The sequence below is a fragment of the Oncorhynchus nerka genome, linkage group LG28 (assembly GCF_034236695.1).
Source record: "Oncorhynchus nerka isolate Pitt River linkage group LG28, Oner_Uvic_2.0, whole genome shotgun sequence".
Taxonomy (NCBI): Eukaryota; Metazoa; Chordata; class Actinopteri; order Salmoniformes; family Salmonidae; genus Oncorhynchus; species Oncorhynchus nerka.
Genome location: NC_088423.1, coordinates 44,267,320 through 44,279,190, shown reverse-complemented (window position 1 = coordinate 44,279,190; position 11,871 = coordinate 44,267,320). Strand labels below are relative to the sequence as shown.

At 42.6% G+C, this 11,871-nt stretch overlaps 2 protein-coding genes across 7 annotated transcripts in view; one reads left to right on the top strand and one right to left on the bottom strand.

Moving 5' to 3' along the window:
* Positions 1–251: 251 nt before the first annotated feature.
* Positions 252–7,701, top strand: LOC115113265 (core histone macro-H2A.2-like). Of its 2 annotated transcripts, none has more exons than XM_029640742.2 (9): positions 252–375; positions 1,797–1,988; positions 2,457–2,563; positions 3,363–3,557; positions 3,713–3,820; positions 5,003–5,102; positions 5,203–5,292; positions 5,545–5,719; positions 7,099–7,701. In XM_029640742.2, exons 2-9 carry the CDS (start codon positions 1,817–1,819, stop codon positions 7,262–7,264), a joined length of 1,113 nt encoding a protein of 370 aa, XP_029496602.1. In that variant the 5' UTR covers positions 252–375; positions 1,797–1,816; the 3' UTR covers positions 7,265–7,701. The 2 variants fall into 2 exon arrangements, with proteins under 2 accessions (XP_029496602.1, XP_029496601.1); XM_029640741.2 differs by having other exon boundaries at positions 253–375; positions 3,710–3,820.
* A 63-nt stretch (positions 7,702–7,764) lies between these two features.
* The window catches only part of LOC115113263 (Golgi-specific brefeldin A-resistance guanine nucleotide exchange factor 1-like), a 128,518-nt gene continuing 124,411 nt past the window's right edge, over positions 7,765–11,871 (bottom strand). For all 5 annotated transcript variants that reach the window (XM_029640734.2, XM_029640736.2, XM_029640735.2 and 2 more), the window contains 4 exons: positions 11,681–11,794; positions 11,249–11,432; positions 10,539–10,712; positions 7,765–10,415 (listed from right to left, as the gene is read on the bottom strand). In XM_029640734.2, coding sequence (XP_029496594.2) covers positions 10,081–10,415; positions 10,539–10,712; positions 11,249–11,432; positions 11,681–11,794 — 807 coding nt within the window. In that variant the 3' untranslated portion in view covers positions 7,765–10,080. The remainder of the gene's footprint in view (positions 10,416–10,538; positions 10,713–11,248; positions 11,433–11,680; positions 11,795–11,871) is intronic.

Sequence of the window (11,871 nt, the reverse complement as noted above, 5' to 3'; positions counted from 1 at the left end):
CTAGATTGGTGTACCTAATAAACTGTGTATATGTATCCAGAATTTATAATTTACACGTTTTCCAAACTGCTCTATAGGCATACAAGGCCAAATTCAGTCGTATATATTCAAGCAAATTGCGTTACTTTCAACCAACATTCATGTCCCCTTCAAGCCATGTTAAGGGGGCGTTTTCATTCTATTTTCCCCGGACTGAATTTTTCCCCTTTGCAGCATCAGTAGTAGTAAGCCAGCCCCCTATGTAGCCTATGTACGTACGGTGGTTGTAGTTTTATTAACAGGATCCGGATAAGGACAGCGAATACCGCCATTCTTCTGAGATTTGTGAAAGAGAAGATCAGGCCTGCATCGATTCGTGTAAAGGAGGACAAACAGGTATCAAACTTGGATAAATTCACTCTCGCGCATATCCGGTTTATTGCGTTTTGTGGCGAGCTGCGTCTCCGAAAGAACGTTCCTTTCCGACCATGTCTGATGAGATTACACATCCAATGGATTGAAAACAAAATGGGGGTTGCGCTGTAGCATGGGAGGAACATAATTACAAGAAAGGTTATGGTGTCCCAGACATTTCTATTTGAGAACAACAGCCACGGATGTCTAGTGGATAGGCAACCAATTTAAAGCAAGGCCATTGATTAGATAGATAGTTAGTTAGGTGTGCATAATCCCGTTGCGATAGGAGGAGACGGTCAGAAGAAAAACGTATCGAGGGGTTATTTTTTATTCCTGCATAATGGCGCGCAAATGTATAAACATTTGTCATATTCATTCATTTTTGTACATTTAATATTGCTATGTCGTTTAGGATCTGTAGTTACGTTTAAGATGTCATATTTGACAAAAAAAAAAACATTAATTAAATTACTGTTCGTCGAGTAGCCTATTGTAAGCTATTATATTAGGTGGCATGATCTTTTGTTCTTTTATTTTTCATGTGCATGTGAGCAATCCAGAATCCAAAACGCATTCAAGATGCACAAATCAATGCATTCGAAAGAATATATGTCGGGTCTCAGATTGCAAATGCCATTTCCAAAACGAGTCTGTAGGCCACCGCGGCCGTTTTCTGTACGGTATTATTGAGTTTGTTTACATAGTTACCTTTGGGAAAATACGTTGGCTACCCTTACTATCTTTACCTTGAAAAGCAGACTAAATACTATACAAATATTAAGTATTTACAAATAATAAATAAAAATACTAATGCGTTAATCAAATAATCCTATATGGCGCGCAATTTAATTCTTAAATATTGTAGGCCTCTTATTCCATCGTATTTTGGAATTGTCTTCCAATTATATCTGTTAGTGTGCTTTGCTAGTTTTAGTCAGTCTCTGATCTTATCAGCTTTGCAAACTGTAGGCCTACATGAGGACGATATGATGCTCCTGAAAGGCACCTTCTCAACCTGGAATCTCAAGTTTACAGCTCTGCACAGATTTGTTAATGCATGTGTTATCAGTTTAAATAATGAGTGGTCAAATAGCCTGCTGACAAGTTCCAACTTTTCACGCTCAGACTTGGTTATGCTACATGTACACGCCAGCATCTAGTCAATGTATGGAAGCTTCAACGTGGCACATTGCAAGCTTTTGGAGGCGTAAATTGAGTTTTATAAAATTCCTTTGGGCAAACAAAACAGGTGGTAATTATAAAAACTGTTTTGCACATTGCTGTAGTGTATTTCAATTGATTGATCGTTGCCTGTACAGTACAAGTGACCCATTTAACATAGTTTCAATCTCCATCCTTAATAAAAACTAACCATGGTAAATGGACTGTTGTTCTCCCAGGTAGACGTAGCTGAGGCAAGATGTCAGCCCGAGGAGGGAAGAAGAAGAGCACCAAACTGTCCCGCTCTGCCAGAGCAGGGGTCATCTTTCCTGTGGGGAGGATGATGAGGTATCTACGCACAGGGACCCACAAGTACCGCATCGGCATGGGGGCACCCGTCTACATGGCAGCCGTCATAGAGTACCTGGCAGGTTGTTGTCTCACCTGAGTGAAAACACACACACACATCTTCAATTCAGTTGTGTATCTAAAATATATACTGAATAAAAATATAAATGCAACATGTAAAGTGTTGATTTCATGAGCTGAAATAAAAGATCCCAGAAATATCCCATATGCACAAAAAGCTTATTTCTCTCAAATTTTGTGCACAAATTTGTTTACATCTCTGTTAGTGAGCATTTCTCCTGTAGCCAAGATCATTCAACCACCTGACAGGTGTGGCATATCAAGAAGCTGATTAAACAGCATGACCATTACACACTTGATGAGAAAACAACAATTGAATACGTTAGAATAAGGCTGTAACGTAACAAAATGTGGAAAAAGTCAAGGGGTCTGAATACTTTCTGAATGCACTGTATTTTTGTTCAGTATATAACTGATACTTTATCATTTGTGTCTGAAGATTTTCTAATGACATTCATTTATTTGTTTAGCTGAGATTTTGGAGTTGGCAGGAAATGCAGCAAGGGACAACAAAAAAGGCAGAATAACTCCTCGGCACATTAAACTGGCTGTAGCCAACGACGAGGAGCTCAACCAGGTACAGTATTATTCCCATTAAAATAGGCCAACATTTAGAAAATGTCAGTGTTTGTCGCTCCACTTCATTGCATCATCATTACACTATTATATTGCAGTATATTTCCCAATAGGGATCCATGAAACTATGATGAAGGTTGTCTCTTTGTCTTAAGGGTTCAGGAAGGTACAGATGACGCCATATGGCATCGGGCATTAACTGCCACCGCTTCGTGGTTAACCCCAAGTGGATTTTTTAAAAATTGAGGCCCGATATCCTGACAAGACATACAGTGCTGTGAAAAAGTATTAGCCCCCTTTTTGATTTTCTCTATTTTTGATACTGTTATCAGGTCTTCAACAAAAACCTAATATTATTAGATCAAGGGAACCTTAGTTTACAAATAACCAGAAAAATGTATACTTTAATTTATTTAATAAACATCCAACAATCAGTAACTGGTTGTGGCACCTTTAGCTGCAATGACTGCAACCAAATGCTTCCTGTCGTTGTTGATCCAGTCTCACGTCACTGTGGAGGAGTTTTGGGTCACTCAGCCATGCAGAGCTGCTTTAACTCAGTGACATTTGTGGGTTTTCAAGCATGAACTGCTCGTTTCAAGTCCTGCCACAAAATCTCAATTGGGGTTTAGGTTTGGACTTAAACTAATTCCACTTAATAGACAATGTTCTTTATCATTTCGGCAGGATTATTTTACCACTTGACTAGTAAAGTATTTCTCAGAGCAAAGAAATTGACCAATGATAGACTGAATACCTATTGAATAGTAAACTAATTCACCTGTTCTTGGGCCTCTAAGCTTCTCCGAGGGGTGACCATATCAAACGGAGGGGTCCTGCCTCGTATCCACCCGGAACTATTGTCCAAGAAGAGGGGCAGCCGAGTGAAAGTGGACACTCAGGTGACCGTGCCAGAGAAGAGGGCGGAACGCGTCAAGAGCATCAAGAAACCCACCACCAAAAAAGGCAAAGGCAAACCAGGCCGCAAGCCAAGGGTCAGTACACATGAATGGGCTTCGTGAATGATGGCAAACAGCTCAATATTTGTCAATGTGTTTGTTATAGTGTTATAAGAAGCATGAATGTGTTTGTTATAGTGTTATAAAAAGCATGAATGTGTTCTGTTTTTCATTGATTCCGTGATAAGAAGAGCACAGAAAACGACAAAGAAGCTGTCGTAGCCAACTCAACAGTGGAAGATGGACCAGGTGATGGATTCACTATCCTCTCAGCGAAAAGCCTGTTCCTTGGACAAAAGGTATCATGTCATGTCAGTTATGAAAAAACTGTCATTCTGTGACACCTATTGTAAAGATACGTATGTGTATATAATGTATGTGAACACCCCTTTAAATGAGTGGATTCTGATATTTCAGCCACATCCATTGCTGACAGGTGTATAAAATCGAGCACACAGCCATGCAATCTCCATAGACAAACATTGGCAGTAGAATGGCCCGTACTGAAGAGCTCAGTGACTTTCAACGTGGCACTGTCATAGGATACTACCTTTCCAACAAGTCAGTTCATCAAATGTCTGCCCTGGTCAACTGTAAGTGCTGTTATTGTGAAGTGGAAACGTCTAGGAGCAACAATGGCTCAGCCACGAAGTGTTAGGCCAAATCGCCTGTCCTCGGTTGCAACGCTCACTACAGAGTTCCAAACTGCCTCTGGAAGCAACGTCAGCACAATAAATTTTAGTCGGGAGCTTCATAAAATGGGTTTCCATGGCTGAACAGCTTCACACAAGCCTAAAATCACCATGCACAATGTCAAGCTTGCCGCCATTGGACTCCGGAGCAGTGGAAATGTGTTCTTTGGAGTGATTAATCAATCACACTTCACCATCTGGCAGTCCGGCGGACGAATTTGGGTTTGGCGGATGCCGGGAGAACGCTACCTGCCTGAATGCATAGTGCTAACTGTAAAGTTTGGTGCAGGTGGAATAATGTCCTGGGGCTGCTTTTTACAGTTTGGGCTAGGCCCCTTTAGTTCCAGTGAAGGGAAATCTTAACGATACAGAATAGCAAGGTCCATACAGAAATGGTTTGTCGAGATTGGTGTGGAAGAATTTGAGTGGCCTGCACAGAGCCTTGACCTCAACCCCATCGAACACCTTTGGTATGAATTGGAACGCCGAATGCGAGCCAGGCCTAATCTCCCAACGTCACTGCCCGACTTCATTAACACTCTTGGCTCAATGGAAGCAAGTCCCTGTTCCAATATCTAGCAGCAATGTTCCAATATCTAGTGGAAAGCCTTCCCAGAAGAGTTGAGGCTGTTATAGCAGCAAAGGGGGGACCAACTCCATATTAATGCCCATGATTTTGGAATGCGATGTTTGACCAGCAGGTGTCCAAATACACCTTGGTCATGACATGTATCCATTAAGTTTCTTAGTAACTTTGTCATAACTTCAACTCTATATCCCCTTAAACAGCTTTCACTAACAGAGAGTGAAATTGGCAAGATTGGAACGATTAAGGTGGAGGGAATCATCAACCCCACAAATGCTGAGATGGACCTCAAAGAGGGAGTGGGTAAGGATGCCAGACCTGCTTTTCATCTTAGAATCGCGAAAGCTTCACAGCCCATTATACTTTTGACTCATTCTTACCTGTTGTGTGCTGTGGTCTGCAGGCAATGCCCTGGAGAAGGCAGGTGGGCGGGACTTCTTGGAGGCAGTGAAAGAACTGAGGAAAGCACAGGGACCTCTGGAGGTAGCATCAGGTATGGAGACACGGACACCCAAACTATTATCAAATCTGCTGGATGAAAGGGTTTTTGCTTTTGTTTGGTTATAAAAGGATGCAATTACTGAATGTGCTTATCGAAATACAGCATAATCCACTTGATTGAAACGTATTGTCTCACCTCACTTCAAAACCATCCTTATAAGTACACTGTCAATGCTACATTTAAACCTACACGTGAAGAGAAGAGTGAAGCGTCAGTGTGTGTGTGTGCGTCTTCGTCCTGTAGTTGCGGTGAGCCAGGCCAGTGGGATGCCAGCTCGTTTTGTCATCCACTGTAACATCCCTCAGTGGGGCTCGGAGAAGTGTGAGGACCAGCTGGAGAAGACTGTCAAGGCCTGTCTCTCTGCTGCAGAGGAGAAGAAACTCAAGTCCGTGGCCTTCCCCTCACTTCCTGCTGGCCGGTGAGACTTACAGCTTTTATAGGACAATTCCACCCAAAAACTACCTTTTGGTATTTGTTTCGTTAGTCCATTGTTGTTAGATATGACATTCAAAATACAGAAATACAGCCAGTATGATGTTTAAATCTATACCAGTAGCTAGGTTTCCATCAATTTGTCGAACGATATTCAAGCGAATATTCTCATTCACACAAAATAATATGCCCATACAGATTGCCATATCTTGATTTGATCACTGTCAAAATTCAAATGAGCCTCGTGATTTACATACATTCACTGAAAACCCGCAGATCTCTTGCTTGCTCAAACGCTAAAGCACCAGACAGAATACATTTCCCAGTACTCAAACTTTCAAAATGTTAAAAAATGCAGCCATACACATCAACAACTGTCGTTTTATATAGCTTAGTAACAAGCTAGATGTTGGTCTCCACTATGACACACAAGTGTATCTGAAATGCAGCTGTACGCTACATATAGCCTATCAAAATTAAGATCTAACATCTGTATTACCAGCAGCGGTGTTTTTCTATCAAACTGGCGAACACAAAACGCACTTAACTTTTTTATTTACTGAATAAAAAAACTGAAATTCTATTTGTTTTTAAATAGGTCGATGGTTTGGGCACAAAGTCTGCTTTAAACAGCAAATGTGCCCACTCTGGTCTCGGCGTGCGCTCTAGCCAACAGCTCGCCGATACAGTGCAGAGGGTAGGCCTACATGATGAAATTATGGATAAGAGAGATTGTATTTATTTGTCGATTGGCAGGCAAGCACCAATCATGTCACCAGCATAAAATAAGAACCCTTGATATCTATTGAAAACTTATCATGCACTTTCACCAACCTGTGAAGTTTATCATAATTTATTTAATCTGTAGCCTAATCTGCATGCTTTTTCAAATTGTAGTGGGAGGATTATACAACATATCACGTGACTGAAAATGTACCTCGACGTGGTTATTCTAACAACAATTGCACAATAAATTGTTGCATAATCGTATCACAGCCCCACCTTTGTGTAGCGTATTTTGTTTTGTCGACAATTTGACCGTTTCCATCAGGCCTGTAGTGAGTTTATCAGACAGGCACTTGACTCACACAAATGGTTGGATGGTAACCTGCTGAGTAACAATAACAATGTTATTTTAAAGGTACAATTCATAAATTTGGTTTCCAGTAATAGAAAAAGGGGCCTCGGCGGTCTGAACTAGGGCTCTCAATTTCTTTCCTCGATTCCTTCTTAAAACACATTTGAGAAAAAGGTCCAGGGAGGGACCTTGAACCTTATACTCAAATAAGGTTCAGGAAGCAGCAAGGAATCGCAGAAAGACTCATTGAAATTGAGCTCACATCTGTGCATCTCTCCTGGTTCTAGGAATGGATTCCCAAAGCAAACAGCCGCCCAGCTGATCCTCAAGGCAATCTCCAACCATTTTGTCTCCGCAACGACCTCTTCCCTGAAAAACATTTACTTTGTACTGTTTGACAGCGAGAGCATCGGAATATACCTTCAGGAAATGGCCAAGCTGGATGCCAAGTGAAGATGAGCTAAAGAGATGCTCGATTTGGGGTGTTTTTTAACGTTTGCAGTTGTATTTCAGATGGATCTTTGTTTTTGCAGCTGGTATAGTGTGATGGAAGATGCTGTAAGTAGGTGTTTTTGACGACATCGGGTAGCCCTCGGAAGGTGTTAAAACATTTTTTTTTGTGAGTGAAGTACTGTATGCATTTATGTTACCGTCTTCCTTTTACGGGATTGCATTATTTTTAGACTAGATTAAATTAATAATCCCCATGGCTTGTCATTCGTATCCCTTATTTACTGATATTGTTTTTACATTCCATGTACAAAGACAATTTTAACAGTTGTTTTTCTGCCAGAATCACTCTGTAGTTTCTGATACAGTTAGTTTACTAAGAAAAAAAAAAGTGTTTCACATTCTGCTTTGAAATAAAAATCCAGATGTTTTACACCACAGATCCAGCTGTGATTTGATTAATGCATCATTTACTAATACCCATGAATAAGACAACAATCCAGTTTCGTTACATTATATTTATTACATTGTAAAAAGTACATGACCTTTTCTTCATATATACATTATATTCATGTAATTTCTTGTTCACTCAAGAATGAGCTCCTGGTATACCTAACAATGCAGTACAACAAATGAACATAACGACACCCCTGACAGAGGGGCTCCACTTCATTGTGCACAGACTAATGCGATTTCTGACATAAGGCAGAGGATTCAGAGAATAATGTAACCTGACATGGAAGTAGTTGCTCCCAACTGTGCTTCGACGAGAGTATTAATTCCCCAACACCTCATTCATAGCTGAATAAATACTATAGACAGAGGGGTAACGGCCAAGAAATAAGCTGCACTGAAGTTTACTCCGATCATTGGGTTTTCAAAATAGACACCTGACGTGGTTGAAGCTTTTGAAAACCATTGTTTGTTCTTCTGTCACATACAGTGAGACGTCTGGTACGAGTATCGTTTGATAAGATGATCAAGGCTCTAACGTCAACATGCCAATGTTCCAACTCCTCTGCAATCCATAGCTTACTGTACAGACGGTGAAATGCAAATATACTTTCACTGAGTCAAGTGGGGTAATCATAGTCCCGCATGAAACTTGCGCAGATGATCTGGGCCAATCATCTCATCTCTTGAAAATGAAAACTGAATTTAAGATCTGCTTGTCCCAGAATTACTGATTGCGGTCTATGCTCAATCTGCTCAAGCCTTAAGTGGCCACAATTGCTGTATGCATCGTGTTGGACCATTAACCGAAGGGTGGCTGGTTCGAATACCCGAGCTGACAAGGGGAGAAATCTGTCAATATGCCCTCGAGCAAGGCACTTAACCCTAATTTGCTCCAGGGGCACCGTACTACTATGGTGGACTCTGTAAAATAACACATTTCACTTCACCTATCCGGTGTATGTGACAAAACATTTATTACACAAACGTGACAAACACACCCAGATACACATGACAAAAGGCAATATATACTCCATTAAATAATCTCATTAAGACCTTACTATTAAACTCTCCTAACCTGTTTGACAAAAGCTGACACGCACAGAGTTCCACCATCACAGAACACAGCGAACCAACCACACACACACACCCAGGCCAGACCAGTTGTCACATTCGGAATGTTCTAGGTGCTGCCCTTGTTAGCAATGGCAGCATCTCAAATCCATCTTTCCAAGCCAAACCATGCACACCTTTTGTCCCTCTTGGGTATAACAGCATTTAAAGTACGTAAAGTGTAGTTTTAGGGCCATTGTAATAAAAATTTGCAAACAAGATTGTGAAAACTTGTAGGCTCATTTCTAACCTCTGACACAATTTTATACTGGAAATATAGAAACTATGTATGCTTTATATTACTGTACACTTACATTTCGACCCTCCAATAAAATAGTTATGATACAGGTCTGTTTTTGTTTTAAGACAGTGCCCTGAACACTTTGACTGGAGTAAATGAATCTGTTCACATCCTATTCAGTAAACAACATGCAGTAACTAAAACCCAAATAAGTTATTCACTATGATTTTGTTCCTGGCAGAACCTCTAGATCAATGTTAAGCACAGGTATACTCAGGAAAAACTTTAGCCTTTTGGGGGCCTTAAGCGAGATTTAGTTGGGGAGGCCCCCCACCAAGCTGGCCATTTTTTTTGTGTCCCCCCCTCTTGAAGGTGGAGAGAAATATATTTTAAAGTAATTTCCTGGAACACATTTTGCCATGGGGCGTAGAGAAAAATGTTAGCAGTTTTAAAGCAAGTTTACTGCAGTTCTATACATTTTGCAATTTTATAACACATTTCATGCAATTCTACACATTTTCCCATGTTGATATCTGAGTGAGAGTGACTAACAAAATAAAAAAAATGGGGGGCCCCCTAGAAGTCAGGGCCCCGGGCAAGTGCCCTGTCAGTATTTGGCCATGATTACAAGTTTAGATAACTGGCTAAACTAATTTACCAATCAAAAAATTATTAGACGACATGGCTAATTGGAGTGACTGTTAGCGACTGACAAAACAAGAGAAAAACTGCTAATGCACAACCAATTTTCAAACTTGCACCTTGTGTATTCTACTAATCTAACTCACAAAAGTAAAGTTGAGACCCCGACGGAGTTCCAAAAAATGTCTGACGAATAAGTGAATATTGAGGGACAGCAGGCCCCAGGATGTTGGATAAGACTTCAAAGCTAGGTGTGTCTGTTGTTTAGTGTCGTCTGAGAGGTGACCATGGATGTAAAGGGTCTCTGTGTCACAGACGGTTTGTCCCCCTGTGTGAAAGGGGGCAGAGCCTAAGGAGAAAACTATGATGTTTAGGGGACAGGTGGGGGATGGAGTGCCCCCTGTGAGAGTAGGCATAGGGCTATGGTGGCTCTATTTGACCTGCGGGGTGTCACTATGTTCAGTGGGGTGGGGGCGGGGAGCAGCGGGACAGGGCAACTGGCCTCAATGAGGGCGGGGTTGAGGATAATGGGGAGGGACATAGGGGGCACGCCCCCCACCTGCAGATGGGAGGCCAGGGGCTGCAGGATGAGGGGGGACTGACTCGTGGGGGACTGGATCAGTGGGCTAGAGATCTGGGGGGACATCTTCACTGGGGTGGGCATGGGGGGAGTCGATGGAGGCACTGGAGATGATCTGTCTGTTCCTGGAAGAGAAGAGAGGACATTGATTAATTCACTGATTGTTGGCTGTGAAACTGGCATTGACAAAAATTGATCGTTGGCGTTAGCCAGATTTCATCTTTGACTGGCCACGCTAACATGGTTACCGTTGGTACTAGGTGGTGGGGGATCTTGGGGCGACACTGGTCTGCTGGAGGTCTTTGGCTCTGTGGGGGAAGCTGGCACTGGCACAGGAGATAGGGCCTGAGCTGGGGGTGGCGAGGCTGGGGGGCAGGGGGTAGCCTGCTGGACAAGCTCCACTGGGGGACTAGGAGCAGGATCTATGGACACAGAGCACATACAGCCATTACATTTCAGAGATCTAGCTTGATGTATATAGCAGAACACTGAAACAAGACTAAGTATAAATCATGAAAAACATGTAGGCTGTGTATTCGAAAATCCGATTTATGCTTGATCCGGGAAAATGCTGTCCAGAGGCTCCGTACGGAGGGTGTGATGCAAACGCGGAGCCTCCGTAGGCCTGGGGAGGCCAAATCAAGCTCCGTACCGCATCGCCATGTGCATCCCACATTTTGTAAGGTTTCCATATAGCTCCCCATTGACATGATTGGTTGACGGTAGGTGGGGGCGGTATGTCCTGTATAAACAACTCACTTCCTTGACGACTTCCTTCACAACAGCTATGCTCCGCGAAGCGCAAGAAGTATGAAGGCCCTGACTACTGCAGAGGCCGCATCGCAGTAAATGCTGTACTGCCAATACAGATCCAGATAACCTACCTTGTTAACACTAAAAGCAGAGTACATATCTGAGAAAACAGAGCCTTAATAGAAGTAGGTGTGCGTTCCAGTACCTGGTTGTGGTATGACTGTCTGTTTGAAGAGCTCCTCCCGGAGGTTAGGCAGGAAGCAGTCAATGCGTTCCCAAGTGATCTCCCACAGGTCAGAGTATCCCGTACGAGAGTCAGCGCTGTGGAAGATTCCTGCTGTGTCCATCACCAGCAGCATGTTCTTCAGAGACTCTGGGATGGCCTCCAGCTGGGGGGGGGGGGGGGGTGGTGATAACAACCAGCCAATTAGCCATGCAATCACACACATAGATGGGAGGGGAAAAAATGCTTGAAATGAGCTGTACAGGAATAAACATGAGCTATTACTTAAAAGACCAGTTTTTGTTTTTCTTCCTTTTTGTGTGCCCTCCGAGTTTGACCACTCAGATTAGAAGCACCTGCGCTAATAGGAGTTGAAATTGACATGTGCTGCTCTGTGACAGCAGGCATACTTACCAGCAGGTCACTGGAGCCAGCGTGCATGTACTTGTCCATGAAGTCCAGGATGGTGAGCCACAGGGCAGTGAAGGTGGACAGAGACAACAAGGGAGAGAGGTGCTGCAGGAACACCTAGGGGAGAGCAGAGCAATGGAGAGCAACAGTGAGATATGCAGAGATGGCATGGGTAGACAGGCACACAGCATATT